The sequence below is a fragment of the Coffea arabica genome, chromosome 3c (genome assembly GCF_036785885.1).
Source record: "Coffea arabica cultivar ET-39 chromosome 3c, Coffea Arabica ET-39 HiFi, whole genome shotgun sequence".
NCBI lineage: Eukaryota > Viridiplantae > Streptophyta > Magnoliopsida > Gentianales > Rubiaceae > Coffea > Coffea arabica.
Window position 1 is genome coordinate 34,930,733 of NC_092314.1, and position 21,123 is coordinate 34,951,855.

The following is a 21,123-nucleotide window of genomic DNA, read 5'->3' on the forward strand; positions in this document are numbered from 1 at the left end:
AACCAAAAAAAAATTTTTATACCTAATTTTTATCAAATATACCTATTCTACCCCTTAACCCTCAATTCTCTCTATTTAGAGAATAAAACAAATGATTTTTTGAGCTGTCTTTTACTTAATTATATCAGGGCATTTTGGTCATTTTGTCCATTTCCGTTAAGTTTAACTGATTCCGACACCTTTACAATTTAGTTCAAAGCATGACGGGTCGTATTATATATTTTGAAACCATGGGGGGCTTTTCTGTATATTAGATTTACCACAGGGGGCTTTTTTCGTTTTTTACCCAAAAATAAATTAACATCAAAATCTTGAGGATGTATTTGGATTTATAGTGACTGATTGTTACTTGAATCCTTGGATTTTGGAATGACCTTCCAGTTCAACATATAATCCTTTGAGAAAGTGTTTTAGTTTCTTTTTGATATTTTTTTTGACGATAGAATATCGAGGAAGAACTATTATGTGATATTACAAAAGAATACACGTGATATGGAGACCATAATTCTACTTATAAATAATTTCCCTATTATCTTTTGATATTTCTATTTCAACGCATCATAAAAATACAAATTACCCTTAAATCTCTACACATTAAAAACTCATATCCTATTAGATACATTAAAATCCAAATTACAATTGATCACTTTAATTGAATTTAATCTTATTAATAGTTTATAATGTATAATTATTTACATATAAATTCAATGTTGGATTAAAGATCCAACAATCTCTTATTTGGACTATATGTGTAATTTTATAATTATGTTTTACAAAATAACCGTATGAATTCAATTTTGCTGTCATTATCAAAATGTATCTACAACCAATTCAATAACATAGGATCAATGCATTGCAAAGCAGCCTTTGTTACACCAATATAGGATCAAAGCGGCTTTTCTAACTGACCCATCCACCTTAAACTCTTGTAAGATCAAACCATACCAAAAAAAAAAAAAAAATCAGAGTGTGAATAAACCAAAACTTTAATTATGCAAAAAATATCTTTAAAACATTAATAACTAAAAAATCAATGCCGTAAAGGCATTTAGACTAACAAATTCCAATTAAAACTAAATATCATTTAATGACATGAGTAGTGTACTCATAAAATATTTTGGATTTCAATCTTTTCGTAAGCGGATTCGCAATTACGGAGATTGTTCCAATATGTTCTATAGACAACTATTCATTCTGAATTTTTCTTTAAGAGTCAGGAACTTGATGTTTATATATTTCGATTTTGTTGATCTCCTATTATTATTAGAATTTTGAGCTGCTGACTTATTGTTACAAAATAATTTGAGTGATTTTTCAATACCATCTATTACATGTAATCTTGTAACAAAATTTTGCATCGAAATTCCATGATTGGACACTACATAGTAAGTTATGAACTCTATTACCATAATAGAAGAGACTATAAGAGACTAGTTAGCACTCTTCCAAGATATGACATCCCTAGCCAATAAGTAGATATAGTTTGATGTTGATTTCATACTATCTTGACATCCAATATAATTGGAATTAGTATACCTAATGATTTCGAGTTCATTTGACATCCGATATGTGAACATGTAGTCTTTTGTTTTTTATAAATACTGTAATATCCATTTGGTTGCTTTCCAATGGTCTAATCTTGAATTGTTTAAATATCTACCCGACATCCAATAATGTATACAATATTCAGATGTGTATAGACCTGAACATATATTAGACTCTCTATTGTTGACGCATACGGAATCTTTTGCATTTCTTTTCCCTCAAAAACATTCTTATGACACTGATTGAAACTAAACTTGTGTCTCTTAACCACAAAGGTGTCACCTGATTTGCAATTTTGCATGCCATATTTTTTGAGGATCTTTTCAATATGGCTCTTTTATGATATTCCAAAAATACCTCGAGAGCAATTCCTGTGTATCTGTGTGCTTAGCGCAAAAGACGCGTCACCAAAATCTTTCATCTTAAAATTCTTAACTAAAATCTTTTGGTTTCATGCAATAAGTCTATATTATTGCTCACGAGCAAAATATCATCAACATACAATACTAAAAAATATATTTGCTCCCACAGAATTATGGTATATACACTTATCGACCAAATTCATCTCAAAATCGAATAAGATGATTACTTGATGAAACTTAAAACACCATTATCGAAATGCTTGTTTGAAGTCATAAATAGATTTTTTAAGTTTGCAAACCATATTTTTTAAATCTCTTGGTACAAAGTTTTTGGCTGCACCGTATAGATTGTCTTATTAATGTTACCATTAAAAAACATTGGTTTTATATCTATTTGATGTAACCCAAGATTGAAATACATCACTCATATCATTATAGTCCTAAAAGAGTCATTTGAAGAAATTGAAAAGAAAGTCTTTTTATAGTCGATGCCTTCTAACTTTTGCGACAAGATGAGCTTTGTACCTTTTCACATTGCCATTCAAATTCTTCTTGACCATAAATATCCATTTACAACCATTAAATTTCGCTCCTTCTGACAATGGAACAAGATTCTAGACATCATTGTCTTTTGTAAACTTGATCTTTTTATTCATGGTATCGATTCACTTTTGAGAGTTTGAACTTTTCATAACTTGAGGGAAGTTGATCGGATCATCTTTCATCATTTCAGTGTCATCCTCGTGTTCTTCGAGAAATGTAATCATCTGCATTGTACTTCTCATTTTCTCTACTGCATTTTTTTAATGGCATTGGTTCTTGAGGTGGTAAAATTTGTTCTTTTGGAACAATTCATTGAATGGGAGGTTCCCCGACATTATCTTGATCTATTGCATCATGAACAAGATCAGAAATAGGGTTCCAAACAAAATCAATAGCACTCATAGGAATATTAATATATTACTCTTCAAATACAAGGTGTCTAATTATATCTTTTTCGCCAAACTCAACATCCTCAAAGAATCAAGCATTTTCTGTTTTGAAAATTAAATTAGATATGGGATCATAAGCTTTATAACTCTTGGATCTTTCAAAATATCCAATAAAATAACAACTTATCGTCCTTAACTCTAGTTGCTTTTGATTTAACCTATAAAGTCTTGCCTCTTTTGGACATTCCCAAATATGTAAATATTTCAAATTAAAATTTTTTTAATCCAAAACTCATAAGGGATTTTGGTAGTTATCTTAGTTGGAAGTCTGTTAAGAATATACGTTGCAGTTTTAAGTACTTCTCGCTCGAGTGACTGTGGCAAAGCAGAATGATAAACCATACTCCTCACAATATCCTTAAGTAGCCTATTTCATTTTTCAGCAATACCATTCACAATGGGGGAACCCCACATAATATAATGTGGGATGATGCCGCATTCCTCTAAATATTCAGCAAACAGTCTTGGACATTGTTTACCTAAACCGTTATATCTGCCATAGTACTCACCCTTATGATCAGATCTGACACTTCTGATTTTTTTTTTTTATTGAGTTGGTTCTCAATTTCAGGTTTAAAATTTTTTAACACGTCCAGTGACTATGACTTTTCATAATTGAGACACATGTAGCATATCTTGAAAATTATTTATGAACGTTATAAAATATTATTGACAATTCCAAACAGTTGTAGGGAATGGCCAACAAAAGTCCATATGTATAAGTTCTAAGGCTTCTAAAGTCCTGTTGGTTTCAAATTTTCTTTAATTGGTTTGTTTCCCCTTTATATAATTAATACAATCATCAAACTTTGCAAAATTTAAGGGGCCAAGATTTTCATTTGACACAAGCCTTTTTATTCTACATTTGAATATATGACCTAATCTCTTGTGCCATAATGCAACTAAGTTCTCAATTATTAATTTTCTCTTTACACCTCTAGTATTCAAATGTAGGGATTCATTAGATGAAGTAATTGTATTAATTAAATATAGATTATCATAATATAATAAAGAATTAGAACCAACCAATTTTAAATCATGAAATAATCTAAACTTTTCATTTTCAAATGAACAAGAAAAATTGAATTTGTCTCAATTCTATTGAAAAGACAGTACAATAAATATTTCATTAAAATTCAAATAATATCCGATTTTTAATAATAATTTAAAAACTTCTATTGCCTCAATTTAAATTATGTTGCCATTACCCACATAGATATATCTTTGACTATTACTAGGCTTTTGGTAACTTAGGCAACCATGCATAGATACATTGATGTGAGATGTTGTATAAAAATCTGTCCACCATATATGTCTAGATATTCTTTTTTTTTTTTTAGAAATGAATATGTTCATATATACGAAACCAACAGCTGGGAGGATTTCATCAGAGTAGAACAAATCTCCTTTTTCCCCACTAAGATTCTTGGAGACAAGCAGAACGTACTAAACAGAAAACTCCAAAACTACAAAATGAAAGTTACTGGATTTAAAGCAAAAACAAGACAAGAATATCCAATCAATCTTCAGCAGCTGGAACAAATGTGCACTTGATTCCGCATACAATAATGTAGTCCCCATCATTCATTGTCGTGTATTCATCTAGACGCCACTGCAGATTGTTGTAGTTGTTGTTGTTATTGCGGGGATGGAAAACAAAGCTCTTTTTCCAACCTATTTGAACCCCGTTGTCGATGACTGGTACTAGGTTTTGACACTGCCTCCAGCTGCCCTCTGGAATTGCCCGACTTGTATGAATGCCGTGGTGTTTTTTGAGGGTGAGAAAGTATACTGGATGAGTGAATGGAAGTTGGAGTCCCTCAAGCTCGAACAATGTCTGGGGATGCAGGCTATAGACCAAGGCATTCTCCCTCATCTCATGATGAGGGGGAAGATCAAGTCCAAGTATCCTCCGGTTTAGGAATTCATTTGTCTAGATATTCAAATTAAATCAACCTTAGAACAAAGCAAATTAAGAAGAATACCTTTCTTAGCACACTAATCATGATAGTTGGTGCAATGTTTCTTCTTATGCCTTTCAACTCCACAGAAGAAACAACCATTTTTTCTTGATTCAACCAATTCCTTTTGTTATTTCTTTTGTGGTGTCGCATATGTAGCTTTCTTAGCATTCTTCCTTTTGCATTCCTTGTCTTTATTATTAGTGGGTTGAGGTCAGATAAGCACTTTTTGTCTTATCTTATTTCAACCTTTTTTCTTCCTCTACATAGTATGAGATAAGCTCATTTCGAGACCAAATTTCTTTTTGACAGTTGTAACTCACCTTAAATTGGCAAAACTGTGTAGGAAAGTATATCGAGACTAGATGCACTAGTAATTTCTAAGAGAGTGTTAGGTTAAGTGCACTCAATTTAGAAGCAAGATGAGATATTTTCATAATGTACTCCCTGATATTACCTGCACCACTATATCTCATTGAAATTAGGTCTGTCAAGAATGTAATTATTTCAACCTTTTTATTCTTGACAAACCTCTTTGTAATGTCCTAAAAGAACATCTTAACTGTTGTTGTCATTTCAAACATTATGCTTCCGAATGCTTTCAGAATAGTCTTTCTCATGATCATTAGAAACATGTGATTTGATCTCTTCCACCTTTTCTTATCCCTTTTATCAGCAGAGGTACTTTTATCTGTAAAAGATGGAGGAAAATTATCCCTTAACGCAACGTCGAGATCCATGATTCCAATATCGGTAGTTATATTTACATGATCATTCACAATAATTAAAACAAACTCACATAAACCAAAACAATAATAAATTCAAATAAAGGTAACACCATTTCAAGATACCAATATTCCATTAATATTTTGTCTCTAGACAAAAATATTAATTTCTAAATGATATTTTGGTGCAGTAGTAAACACTGAAAATAAGAACATGGTAAAAAAAAATTTTTCCTTTGGACTAATTTATATTTCACATGTAATATTTGAATAATCAACACGCGTTTATTACCACAAATGCACATGCAATCTATTAAACATTGACCTCCCTTTCAATTGGTGATAAAGTTACAAGTATATAATTAGTTATTTTAAAACAAATTAATTTCCACAAGAGAGGTCACCTTGGTGACATGTTGTTTCAATTAATTTATTTCAAAATATATAATTATACCAATATTCAAATTTAAAATAACACAAAATTTTAGATCAAAGTTAACTTTAGTCAATTCTAGTCAAACATGGTCAAAATAATCAAATCAGGCAAATCTGGTCAAGGCAATTAGACTCTGTCAAACAAGTCAAACCGGTCAAATCTAGTCAAACCAATTAATTGGGTCAAGACTTATTGGATCAAAGATCCATACTCACAACTCGACCCAAAAATCTATTAGTTAAACTCGGAACCTTCTTCAAATCTATAAATATCTTATAAAACTATATACTTAGCAGGGCAACCTTGAGGACTTTATAAGACTTGAGCGTCTTATTTAACTTTATTAAGGTTTACTCAATCTAGAGAAATTCTAATTTCTTTAACACAAATATATGCATATTAACTAATAATTAACAAGGACACAAGTCAAAGAATCCAAGTGTTAACTAAATTAATATTCGTGATCTTATAACTCTGAAGATACACCCACAGCTTTAATAATCAAGAAAGCAAGCCATGTACATAAAACTTGAAAAACATAAGACTAGCAAACATGCATATAGTCCAAAAAACACTAAGACATAAAAGTTAACTTCATGTCTTGATACATAAGGCATGAAAGCCGTGTACATATTGACTTCATTTTTCTTATATACTTCATCCAAAATCCAGAAAACATTAGATCAAATGGATCCAAAACAAACGGAGATACTAGTAAAGAGAGCATAATTGCAAACCCTATAATTACTCTGAAGATCATAAATTACTAAATTCAAATTATTTCCCAATAATCAACCATATCCTGTTCTGATACCACTTATTAATGGTTGACTAAAATTAACCTTTGGTGAAAATCATTACCTGCTAAACCCGTAATACTTTATGATGATTACTGAGAAATAAATTAACAGTAAAATCTCGAAAGTGTACTTGGATTCATATTGATTGATTGTTACTTGAATCCTTGGAATTTGAGGCGGCCTTCCAAATCATGTAATCTTTGATCTTTTGAGAGAGCTTTTTAGTTTTTCTCTGGTATCTTTTTTGATGATGGGAATACCGAGAAAGAATTATTTTGTGATACTAAAGTATATGACAAAAGAATACATGTGATCCGAGAACCACAACCCTACCTTATAGATAACTTCCCTGTTATCTTTTGATTTTTCTATTTCAATCCATCATGAAAATAGAAATTACCTTAAATCTCTACACATTAGAAGCTCACATCCTATTAGATATATTAAAACCCAAACCACAATTTATCACTTTAATTGAATTTATTCTTATTTGATAATTTACAACGCATAATTATTCATATATAAGCCCAATGTTAGATTAAAGATCCAACAAATAAATCAACCAGTATCATTGGCCATGCTAATGCATAGCAATAATTGATAGCAGTAAATTAGAATTTGTATAGAATTCTCATCCGAATGTTGTTAAGAATCTCAAAAAAAAAATTTGCTCAATGTTTATCATAAAATGTAGAAGGAAAAAAAAAGCAAATTCATGACTAATTAGATTATGAAAAGAAAAGTAAGCATGAAATAACTGAAAGGAAAAATTGTCAATTTAGTCTTCAACTTTTTCAATTATGCCAATTTCATCCCTCAACTTTGTTTTAGCCTAATTTAGTCCTTCAACTTAAATTTCCTATCCAATTAAATCCTTTCATGGCGGCACCACCAATTACAACCTTTTCGACACATAGATTATTACAAATCAATGATAATATAGGAATCACAAGTTAGTGCCAATATTAGAAGAATAATATGTAAACTCGCATTCTACCCCATACTATGCACGAGTTTAATTTTAAATTAAAATAATAATCCTAGATTATTTTTAAAAAGTTGTATGAAAAGAAAAGGCTTTAAAGTTAAAAAAGGCATCATTTTAGTGTCAATTTTTACCAAAATATTATTTTAAACACCCAATGAATTGAGAACAACAAAAAAAATTTTAAACACAAAAAGAAATACCAAAAATACACAATTTCACCCTCTCTCTCCTTTCTTTCTCCACCACTCCTCCCATCCGGTAACCCTAACCCACTGACCTACCTCTCTTCTCCCTACTACCTATCTATTTCCCTCTGCTACCATCCATTCTTCCTACGCCATCACCTTTCCCTATCCCTACAATCCTTTTTCCAGCCCAACAAGGCCCACCTCTCCCTTCCCGTCCTCACTCAATGCCCCTATCTCCCGTCTACCCAATGGCCCTTTTATTCTCCATCCTATCACTCATCCCCTCTATCTCGCAGCCAACTTCTCCTTGGCCACAAGTCACCCTCACTCAATGTCCAAGCCCTATCTTTGCTCCTCTTTTCATTATTCATGATTCATTTGATCATTTTTCAAGCTTTTTTTTTTTTTACCAAAATCAGAAACTAATATCAGAATCTAGAGGAAAATTGAATTTGGATTTCAAATTTTATGAAATTCTACCTTTTTTTTAACAATCATCTGGAGATGGTTTTCAGAAAATATTTAGAGAGAATATTTTCTAAAAACAATCATCCAAATGCACTTTGTTTATTTAAATTCATATTTACATTTTCTTTTATAATGAGTCTATTTTAAGTGAAAATAATCATTAAAAACTATTATTTATTGAATCTAGAGGTTGTGTTATATTATAAAGTTCAAAATTAGAAATCTAAAACTTTGAAAAAAATGAACATGTTAAAGTACTCTATACTTATTAAATACCAAGAAAAATAATAACAAATTCTTTTATCTTATCATAGTATTATTGGCTATAATTATTTACCATTAAAAGTTGTGTACTAGTATTATTTTAAGAATGGTCCAAAGTATTTTGTTTGAATATAGTAATCTCCAATGTTTTTATTAATGCCTTTAGTATTGTTGTTTCCTTTTTTATTTACCATTAAAACACTATAGAAGTACAGAAAACATTAAGAGGTAATAACTACATACACTTATATCCAATAAAAAAATAATGGGATTAAAAAAGGCATAAAAAAGAATGGAATTAATCAAAAGGCATAAAAAAGCAATGGGATTTAGCTAAAAGCCCTTCTTAAATATATATATATATATATATTTATATATATATGGTGCATTTGATAAAATCGAAATCTAAAATTTAAAACTGTTAAGTTATTGAATTGTTGAGTACTAAAATATTAATATTTGACCGTATTTTGCAATAAGTGATAAGTGAACAACTTATCACCTATTGTTTTGAGTAAGTTTTGCTTAAATAATTGAGGGCTAGTTAATTAATTAAGATATTTAATCTTTGGTTATCAAACACATTTGAACATATTAACATCTGAACTCATTAAATTTATGTGCTAAATTGGTTTTATCAAATAGGGCCATAGCGTGAAAAATTATTTTTGTTTCCTGATCATTTATTTTCATAAATATTAGGCTTGAAATGTGGATAAAGTTTTGCTTATCCATATGAACCCTAACTTTCTAATTCAACTACGCGGTCTTTCGTTTACATTCTATTGGTAATTAAAATAATTCAGTAATAAAATATATTTTCCCTAATCAAGTTTTTTTATTTGGTCATTTAGACTTTATTAATGGATATTTTCCTTGCTTATTGTATAATTCATTTATGGTGTATCTATTTCTTTCCTTCATAACCAATTTTCAACTAACATGTACCTACCCTACTTTTGGTAGAACTATTTTTTTTTTTGGGTTAGAGTTGCTATACTGAGTGTCAAAAATATTGTTGTTTACCTTATACTTTTAGTAACATTTTCAAATATTCCAAATTTAACTGTACACATTTATAGACAATAATGAAAGGTAATAAATGTATACATTAAACCAACTAGTCAAAAGAGGGTTTAAAAGTTTTAAGTAATTAAAATAAATAAAAATCGAGGAATAAAAGAACTACGGATTGAGGGCCCTCTTAAATGTATACATTAAATCAACCAGTCAAATGGGTTTAAAAGTTTTAACAAATTAAAAAAAAAAGGAATAAAAGGACTACTGGTCGAGGGCTGTCTAAGAGGATTAGGCTGAAAAGTCCCTTTTATACACATACACATCCATCCGTCCATCCCTCCAATAGATGAGAAAAACAAATTTCTCAAAAAAATTCTAGAGGACAATTAACTTACAATTTTCCCCAAAAAATAAATCCAGTTAAGTTTTTCGTTTTCTTCACAAACTAAAATCTTTGAGAAATTTTGGTAAACCATGACAAACTTAATTGCCAACCCTAATGAAAGTGAACCAAGAATTACAAGAAGAGTTCTCGAGTCTTAAGATATAAGAACATTGAGTAGGCAACCATCCTTGCTGCCAATGAGCTGCTTACTATCCAGTACATATATGAATTTAGCCAATTTAAACGCCTACATTCAGTCAGTCTGAATAAAGATCAACTAATGTTCAGAAGCCCCACATATGGCTATCCATCTTTATAAATGTTGGTTTCTTTACTCATGTGTTGCAATATTGATTCCTTTCCCTAAAATTTTACAGCATATGATATATGTGCTCTGTGCTTTTCAAGCCAAAGCCTGTGCGACTTTCTTCCCCTTTCCAACATTTGCCAGTGAAAAAAAGAAAAGAAGGTGCCATGGAAATGCAGCTCCATTTGTTTGAAGGCATGTAAGATGAGCATAGAGGAGTTCATCTTGGGGTGGAGATAATAGGAGGACCGTTTGACCAAATAAACTACTAGCATATTACATTTGAACAACTAGAGAAGATAGGATGAAATATTTACGTTACATACATTGCTATAATTTCAGACAGCTCCAATCATCCTATAATTCTGAAGCAGTAAACTAAGATGCTCTACAAGGAACAAATATCCCATCCTTGATGTTCAATTTTCTACTATTCTGTCATACAACAACATCTCCAAATCATCTCCAAACATCTTTAAGAGACGACTGGCATAATTTTCGACATTGGTGATTATTCAAAATGCCACTCATGTGTCAGTATATCCTTAGACTTTCGAGTTAAGCAAACAAATTATCAAAATTGTAACAAATGTAGCATAGTTATTTGATAAATAGACAAAAGTGGACTCACTTGAAAAGACTTGAACAGCAGGCAAGGTGGCATACTTGGGACACGAGCTTGAAGCAACGAGATAACTTTCAATGTGAGGTTCACTGATGCAATCTTGAGGCAGCAAGAACAGTAATTTCCCGGAGAGAACTATGAATCTGTCAAGAGGGAAAGAAATGAGATGAAACATATTCTAATCAACTGTAATATTAAGGTCACCCTCATGCTCAAATGCAAATCAAGAATACTGTCAGCTAGTTGGTGTATAAGTGGTACATAAACAATAATGACTGCACTCTAAAAAAGATTGATACAACCATGTTCAAGGAGTTTGAAGTCATGATACAGCCACTTTGAAGTCAGCAAGGAGTTTCAGCAAGTAACACTATCCTCTCCAATCCAAATCCCTAGACATTCCTAAAACTCTTTTGTTCTTTTAAACAAAGGGAAACATCATTCAATTATCCTGTTAAAATATCTAGTATGAAGTAATTCCAGCAAATTTGATAATTCACCAAAATAGTGGATAGAACTTTACACAGTGGTGCTGATGGAAACAATCGAAAGTGATAGTTACAGGGCCTAATCAACTTCTTTCATCCCGCCATCTCTAATCTCTAATTTCACTTTCCTTGGACGGTTATACAAAGCTTTCTTCATTTGTCGTTGTTTTTTCATTCGCAGACAACAAAAGTTACTGACTAGCTTTCAATTTAATTTGTATTTTTCAAGCATAATTGAGTTCTTTAGTATTCCTATCATCTTTTTTTCTTTTCATCCTTTGTTTGTTGGGAAATTTTGGGTTTATATTCTACTAAACTTCAAGAAATAGAGGAACTTAAGTCATGTATACCACATGTTTGACATAATGCCTAAAGAGTAAACTAGCCTTGGAAATGGTAACCTGGATTTGGTTTTCTAGCCAAAGGTGAAGTCCATTCCGGTTCAATAGAAAAGGTTCTACATTCTTTCCAAAATCAAAAGGTAAGGATTTGGTGCTAAGGTTTCCAAGGAGCGGCTTGGGCAGTGGTGCGGCAGTCCATGGCTGCCCTCTGGCCTCTTGATGGAGGGCAGCCTGCCCCCCCACCTTTCAACGCAAATCCTTTTCAGAGTTGTTCACGAAGAATTCACAGCAACAGACTCTATCCTTTGCGGCACAGGAGGCTACACACAAAGGGGAACCTGCGTTGATTTTCCCACAAGCAGCGGTCGAAGCTCTGGCCAGTCCAGTTCGTTTCGCATTGATTGGGAAATTCTCTAGAGGTAGACCGAAGTTGGAGGAGGTGAGGAGTGGGCTTGTTGGACGTAAGACATGTGTTAATTCAGTTGAACAATGAAGCTGATTTCCATCATGTATGGTTTAGGAGGATCTGGTATGTGTCTTCCTTCCCCATGAGAGTATTCAAATGGACCACAGACTTCCATGTTGATAGGGAGTCGTCGGTGGTTCCGCTGTGGCTTCAATTACCAAAACTTCCGCTGCACTTTTTAAATAAGGATGTGATTTTTCAGATTGTTTCTATGGTGGGTAACCCTTTGCTGGTTGATGCGGCTACCCTAGCAGTGTCACGGCCAAGTGTGGCACGGGTGTGTGTTGAGATGGACTTGTTGCGGTCGACACCGTCGCGGGTTTGGATTGGCAATGGAAATCACGCTGGTTTTTGGCAAGAGCTGGTGGTGGAGAACCTTCCAAGGTACTGCTCACATTGTTTCCGCCAAGGTCACGATGTGGAGAATTGTCATGTTTTAAAGCCCGAGTTGCGAGGAGCCTCTGGTCACCATGCTAGGACTACTGGAACAACACAACTACGGTTGGCAGAGATGTCGAATACAGACATGCCTGATGGGCCTTCGGAGGGTAATGGAGAAAGGCCATCGGTGTTGATGCAAGATGCGGCAGCGATTGATGGGGCAAAGGGAGAAGTTAATGGGAATGTGGCTGGCAAAGAGCTAGTTGCTCACGATCAGTCACTAGGTGGTACGTCTCACGGACCTGAGCAAGGGGACCTTATACCAGCGCAACAGGAGAGGAAAACGGAGGCGGACTGTGGGACGGTAGCGGTAGAAGGTATCGAGGTGGTGCTGCGACATGAGAAAGGAGAGGAAGGTTCTGAGGATGCAGGGAATGGGTTGCCCGCGAGGGTGGTCGTGCATTCTGCTGAGGGGCAAGTTGAAGACATACAGGATACTCAACGAAAGGTTGGTACCCTCTCTCCTAGGGGCAAGAATCTTGTCCGACAGGAGGAGTCATCACTAGAGACCGGGCATATAGACACGGGGGCGGTTTCTGGTACCCTGGAACAGGAAGAAGTGGTTCGTAAGGGGCGAATGGATGCAAGGTCGCGTGGTCTCAGGGCTGGTCTCCCGTCAGATGGAACACTACGCTCCATGGTTAGTTCTTCAACAAATTCTTTTTCTGCCCTCTCTGATGATTAAGTTACTTTTTTGGAATATAAGAGGGGTAGCTTGTGCTCCTAATTTAAGATGGTTAAGGAAAATTATTAAACTGTATGATCTTCAATTGGTGGTTGTTGTTGAACCTAAGTTAAGGGTAGAGTTGATTTCTGATATTAGAATTAAATTGGGGATGGATTGTTGCATGTTCAATCATTGGGGTTCTGTTTGGCTTTTCTACCGGTCGTTGTTTACGTGTCAGATTACTGGGGAGTCTCCCCAACATTTAACTATTGGAGTTCAGTCTCATCTTTTCCAAGACTTCATTATTTTGTCTTGTATACACGCGAAGTGTCCGGAGCAGGACAGAGAGGATTTGTGGAATGCACTTTTGCCGGATAAACCCGCCTTCAACCCTTGATTTTTGGTGGGGGATTTCAATGTGATCACAAATACCGAGGAGAAGAGGGGTGGATTGCCATTGAGACCGTCGGAGGGATTAGACTTTCTGAATTTTATGGCGTTGGCCGGTGTCAGTGATACGGGATTCTCTGGGTCAAGGTATACCTGGTGTAATAATCGTTCGGGAACGGCGCGGATCTGGAAGCATCTGGATCGCTTACTTTAGTGTGGGCATGCTTTGGAGCTTCCGTACCAATTTATGGTGCAACATTTAGGCCGTGACCCGTTGGATCATGCTCCCTTGTTGCTATCGGTGGATACGAGGCTAGACAATAAACCCAGGCCGTTTCGTTTCTTAAACGTCTGGACCACTCATCCTGGTTTGTTGGAGGTTATCAAAGATTATTGGACTCATCCAGTGTATGGCTCTCCTTTGCAAGTATTGGCCTCGAAGTTAAGGAATGTTAAAAATGCCCTCAAGCAATGGTCTAGGACGACATTCGGGGATATTTTTGAAAGGGCACGTAGTGCAGAGCGTGTGGTAACCGAGGCTGAGATAGCATACGACCTGGATCCTACTGAGCAGCGACGGAGCGAGTTACATCATGCTCGAGCTCGGTTGCGCCGAGCGCTTGTAGTTAAGGAGAGTTTTTGGAGACAAAATGCGCGGGTGAAGTGGCTTTCGGACGGAGATAGGAACACCAACTATTTCCACTCCTTGGTTACGGAAAGGAGACGTAAGACAGTAATTCATTGAGTCAGGAGTACCGCTGGAGAGTGAATCGAGGGGAATGCCAAATTGGGGAGGCGGCGGTGGGTTTCTTTAAGGAGCTTTTCACGGCAGAGGGGGATCTTCCCTCCCTTACCGGTCTGGAGATCATACCTAAACTGATAACGGACCAGGAAAACTCACGGTTAACGGATATTTCATCTCTTACAGAAGTTAAAGACATAGTCTTTGCTATGGATGGAGAGAGCGCAGCAGGCCCGGACGGGTTTACAAGGAAATTCTTTACCTTTGCTTGGGAGGTGGTGGCATCGGATTTATACCGGGCGGTTGTCAGCTTTTTTTGCGGTGCTGAACTACTTAGGAGTATCACGGCTACCTCAATTGTGTTGCTGCCAAAAGTAGAGAACCCCAAGATTTTAATCATTTTCGGCCGATCAGTCTGTGCAACTTTACTAACAAAATCATCTCCAAGCTGTTATCGGCAAGGTTGGCGATGACATTACCCCGGATTATATCTCCACAGCAAAGCGGGTTTGTCCAAGGGAGGTAGATTACAGATAATTTCTTGTTAGCTCAGGAGTTAGTAGCCGATATCGGGAAATCAAATCGTGGTGGCAACGTGGTCATCAAGTTAGATATGATGAAGGCTTATGATAAAGTCTCATGGCCCTTTCTCCTACAGGTGCTACGGTATTTCGGATTCAGTGAGACCTGGATAGACATGATCTGGCGCTTAATATCGAATGTGTGGTTCTCGATACTTGTTAATGGCGGTTTGCATGGCTTTTTCAGATCTTCACTAGGTTTACGGCAAGGGGATCCCATTTCACCATCCTTATTCGTTATTGGAATTGAGGTGTTGTCTAGAGCCCTCAACACGCTACACACACAAAGGGGATTTACTCCGTTTCAAGTACCTCCTCATTGTCCTATAATTACGCATTTGGCATTCGCCGATGATGTGATTATCTTTTCCAGTGGGGTAAAGTCATCCCTACGTCTGATTAAACGGGTTCTGGATGATTATAGTGAGGCATCAGGTCTGCGGATCAACCCTTAGAAGAGTTGTTTCCTTACTCATCCACGGGCACCATCTCAGAGGACAGCGGTTGTTAACCAGATACTGGGGTATAATAAACGAGTCTTTCCAATACGGTACCTTGGTTGTCCCTTGTATACCGGAAGGAGCAAGAAGGTTTACTATACGGATACATACAATGGGGTGGCGAATCGGATTTTGAGTTGGAAGAACCAGATTTTATCGCCAGGAGGCAGGGTGGTGTTAATTCAGAGCGTGTTAGCCTCTATGCCAATTCACTTGCTGGCAACCGCGTCTCCTCCAAAAGGGATGTTGATGGTCATAGAGAAATTGTTCGCCAAGTTCTTGTGGGGATCTTCGAATTCGGGGGACAAATTCCATTGGATACGTTGGGCAGATCTGTGTCGGTCGAAGGATGAAGGAGGTGTAGGCCTGCGGGGGTTGAAGCAGGTCTACGACTCATTTTCCATTAAACTCTGGTGGAAATTTCGGCAACAACAATCATTATGGGCAAAGTTTATGTCCCAAAAGTATTGCGCAGGCCAGCACCCTTGTCTTGCTGATGTTGGGCATCGGGGATCCCAAGCTTGGCAGAGGATGGTCACAATGCAGCGTTTTGGGGAGGAGAATATTAGTTGGGTAGTTTGGGAGGGTGCTTTGAATTTTTGGCATGACAATTGGATGGGGTCAGGTGCACTTTACGACAAGGTGGAGGTCTTTTATGATCATTCGGTAGTTGATTTTATAGATCGGCGGGCCTGGAATGTGGACATGCTCCATCAATTCTTGGATGGAGAATTGGTTAGGTAGGTTTTGGAGATTAACCCTCCTACTGATAGGGGCAATGATACAATGGTATGGGCATTGACGAACTCGGGTGTTTTTTCCACTGCATCGGCTTACTCATTGATCCGTCAATCCAATGACAGCTCTTGGCTTTTTGGCCGTATATGGTAGCAGGGTCTTCCAGTCAAGGTTTCTTTCTTTATGCTGCGACTGCTACAGGGGAGGCTCCCTCTTATGGATCGCCTAAAGAGGTTTGGGGTTTGTGGCCCATCTAGATGCTTGTGTTGTCAGAATCCCCAAGAGGAGGACTTGAATCATGTGTTTTGCTCAGGAGAAGGGGCACGATTGGTCTGGCATCACTTCGAGAGTACTGCTGGTGAGTTTAGTGGGATGCATACGGTGCGTCACATGGTGTGGTTTTGCTGGTTAAGGAGGTGGACTAATGACCGTGTAAAGTTTTTACAGAATATACTTCCTTCGGTGGCATGCTGGGTTTTGTGGAAGGTTAGGAATGAAGGGGTGTTTGAAGATCAAAAGATGAGGATCGGGGTTATGGTGACTCGGATTGTTCAGTTTCTGCATGATTTGCTTCAGTCACAGTTCCCGGGGGTGCAGTGTTCTGCCCCTACTTGGGAAGGGTTGCTTCTCGAGTTGGGTAGTCATCAAAGGCGGATGGTTATTAGGCCAGTTTACTGGGTAACTCCAAGTGGAGGCTATAAGTTAAATTCAGATGGATGCTCTTGAGGGAACCCAGGAAGGAGTGGGGGGTGGGCTTGTGTGGGATAGTCGAGAAAATTTTGTATTCGGCTACGCGGAGCCCTTCGGGGTGCTAACCAGCATGCAGGCGGAACTTCGAGCGTTGCTATGGGGCGTTAGACATTGTGTGATTCGAGGGTGCTTGGAGTTACACTTAGAGGTGGGCTTTCTCACCCTGGTTCAGATTGTTCAAGGGACTAGTGCTTGTCCTTGGCATTTACAGAGAGATCTGGATGAGTTGATGATGTTCAAGCAGTATTTCAACTCGATCACACACTGCTATAGGGAAGCAAACGCACCGGCAGATCGTCTGGCAAATTTTGGTGCTGACTCTAGCGCAGGTCATGTGTTTAATACATTCTCAGAATTGCCGCAATTGGTCTGGGGGGCTATTAGATTAGATCGATTAGGATTTCCTACGTTTCGTACACGGTGTCTGGCATGAATGGAATAAGAAGCAGGAAAGGCCAATGGAGATGAAAGTGGCTGTTAGAAAAACATCAAGGAGGGAAGATTGACCGCTGATCTTCAAAGATCATCATTCAGACTCACTGGAAGACATCCTGATATGGAAAACAGAAGATTTAATCTTAGTTTCAGTTTTTAAATGTTTAAACTTTCACTAGGTTGTAAATTTATTGTCAAATTGTGGATTGATGGCAGGGAGTTTCATCCTTTTTTAAGGGAAAACTCTGCCGAAATTTTTATAAAATAATAAAATTTCAATTTAAAAAAAAACAATAATGACTGCAGGATTATGTGCATTTATGCATAGAAGTACCATAAATGTTTGAAGAAAGCCAGTAACACTCCCAGAAAATTGTAACAAGATCGAAAGCCAACCTATTAGTAAAACCAATTAAGGCAAGAACAGGCCTTGAAATCCTTAAAGAAGCACAAATGGAGTTCCTCAACTGCACTCTCTTTGCACTAGAGTTCCGATGTTGCATGGAAAGCATTTTGAATTGCTGTGATTATGCCCCCTAGAGGATACTTTTCAGGGTTTGATGGTAAATATCCAGCTTCGTTCAGAACTTGCTGCTCTCATGTCCGACACAAATGTTATAGAAACGAGTAAGCAAACAAGCAATACCACTCAAATTCATACAGAATAGACATTTAGTCTAGTGTTTAAGTAATTTTGTGTGTGTGCGTGTGTGTATAAAAAGGCCTTCATAAATAATGGTTGCCACTAATTCAAAAAATTTTTATTCTTTCTCACGCTAAACCAGAAAGTCGTTATGGAAAATTGCTTGTGCGTTCAAATTGGCAAGTTAGGTGGAAATAGTACAAATAATATGTTGTAAATCAAAATTTCATCTATCTCAAACTTGCAGAGGCAGTTCCAGCCAGTACCGCATCTTAGATTTCTGAATGCACAAGTGATCATACATGCGGAATATCATGGTAGAAGAACCAAATTAAAAAAAAGAATACCATCAGAACACACTTCGTAGCTCAAATCATCTATTAACCTAGAAAGAAACCTGAGAACAAAATCCGTCAGGACATTGTAACCCTAATTAACTTGTCTATACCCTGCAATCTTGGTTTCCCTTAAAAGACTGAGCTTGGGTTTCTTATCCCACCAGCTCCTCGGTTCACTTGAAGGACTTGAGGGCTTCTTTTCCCACCAACTTAACTTATTCTTTCCCAAGATTTTGTTTTTGTCCACTTCTTGAAAATAGTATCATGCAATATCAACTTAGTAATCAGGGAAGGGGTATTCTTGCTATCTTCTTCCAATGCTCTTCAATGTGTACTTAGCCACAATTATGAATTCAACCATTTTAATTGGCAATAAACTATTGTAATAATCAAATATCGCACGCCTAATTAATCACAATGAAATACACAAAGCATACAAATACCAATAAATAAGAGAAACAGTTAAAATAAGTTCGATTTCACAATTATTTGTAGAACCAAATCTTTAGCTTTGACTAGAAAAGGGGTTTAGTTGCTCCTCATTGAGAAAATTCCAGTAAAAAAATGAATAAAAAAATTGATGTAGCAGTCAGCAGATGAGAGAACTAGCCGAACCCTACTTCTAACTCTTTTCCTATTTTTTAAACTATAAAATAATAACCCAATTCCCATAGGAAAAGAATTTCTAAAATAGACAATAGTGAATTAATAAGTTTTCTAATAGAAATTGGAAGCTTGCGCCTAGAGTAAAGTCCCGTCCAAAGCTTCAGCGAGAATTCAAGATTGGAAACTTGTGCACGTGAGAGTCCCGAACTCTCCAAAACTGGATATATGTCTTCTGGAAATTCGCCCACTTTAATTCCTTTTTGTCACTAATTCCCACAAATAGCATCAAATACAAAATATAAATAAAATCTATCAATTAGCACAATATTTGACCTAAATAAAGAGAAGATATTCACAATTTTAATAGATATTATGCAACCTATAAAAAGTTAAAGTTGACAAGAGAAGAAAACCAGTTCTTATAATGCATGAGACAGTTATGGGCACAGCTTGGCAACTCCATCTATGATCCTCAAGCAAAGGATATAAGAAGCTCAATGTTAGCGGTGATTCTCTTTAAAATACTACCGACCATTTAATACCGGTGCTAAACATTATTCACTGAGGAGTGACTGCTTCATTTTCACTACGTGCAATTCATATAATTTTAATTACTTATTCTTATTATTACTGTTCAAGTTAAATTTCATCTATTAGATTCAATGAGTGCTGCATGAAGAAAAACTTAGGGGCCATAATGTGTAACGCCCAACGTCAAAGACCACAAAGCATAAATCCTCAATACTCTCCTTCAACAATATCAGCAAAGTCTAAAATTTCACCATGGCAAGATATGTGCTGTTGTCTTTCTTAATCTTTAACGTTAAGTATCACTAAAAAGGAAAACTAGGTATGACACTCAAGAGGTAAAGCAAGAGATGCAGGGGCATAAAAGCGCTGAAGATGGAGGCACCATAGTCATGGAAATCTGACAATAGTTCCACAAATTCTAAAAGTGAGGCAAAAGTGACAAATGTTTCCTCTGGTTCTCACGCTGCATACGCCCTTCAATATATAAATATATAACTTCAACAACTCTCAAAAATCAATTAAAGGTTCTACCCAAAAAAATAAAATTAAAAATCAACTAAAGGTCTTAAATTCTTTAGGTATCATCTATCTGCCAGCACAATTCCATTTCTAATTTGAACTATAAAAGTATGGGCCCTAAAATTCATCATAATCATAGTTCAAAGTAGCGGTCGTGGTCACAATTGTTACTATTCCACATCCATCTTGACATATCAGTTGTGATCTCAATGAGATGCATATTTTAAAGCATCTAGTATTCTAAAAATTGTGAAAATTTATTAAAAATATAAAAAACTATGCTAAACAAAAAATAATAAATAAATAAGCAAAAGAAAATGAATTCAAGAGTTACATTTGTGATGGGGGAAGGTCAAAATTTACCCTCAAGCATCCCCCTATACCTAGTAAAAACTGATTGCGAGTTTAACTTTATTCTTCTAATTTTAAGGGCAAAAAATGAGTTAATTTATGCTAAACACATAACATGCATTTTAATTAATTAGAGTAGAATAAAACACCTAAACATAGCATGATAAATAGAAAAAAAAATCAATAAAAACAAGATGAATAGTTCCAAAGCTTCCATTTAAAAGCCATGAAAAAACATACTTGTGGCCCACTCGATCGCATTTGGTAACAATCAAGAGTAATTAAGACAAAAAAAAAAAAAGGAAAGGAGAAAATAAAAATAAAAATACAATAATAATATGGGTTACATCATCGTTAAAAAACTAAAATTAATTACAACTTAACTTAACAAATGACAAACTAATTAAACTAATAGCTAAGCAGTTAACTATTAAGGACCTAATTGAAAACATAAAAGTAAAGTATAGGGAAATATTACAAAGTACAAAAACTTGGGAGCCAACATTAAAAGTAAAAGAAACTAGGAGGAC

The 21,123-nt window shown here is 35.8% G+C and overlaps 1 protein-coding gene across 1 annotated transcript; it reads left to right on the forward strand.

The window, feature by feature from the left end:
• The first annotated feature begins 14,106 nt into the window (after positions 1-14,106).
• On the forward strand, positions 14,107-17,146 carry LOC140037921 (uncharacterized). The gene is made up of 4 exons (XM_072083094.1): positions 14,107-14,592; positions 15,260-15,559; positions 15,677-16,417; positions 16,577-17,146. The coding sequence occupies exons 1-4, from the start codon at positions 14,107-14,109 to the stop codon at positions 17,144-17,146; spliced, it is 2,097 nt and encodes a 698-aa protein (XP_071939195.1).
• The last annotated feature ends 3,977 nt before the right edge of the window (positions 17,147-21,123 follow it).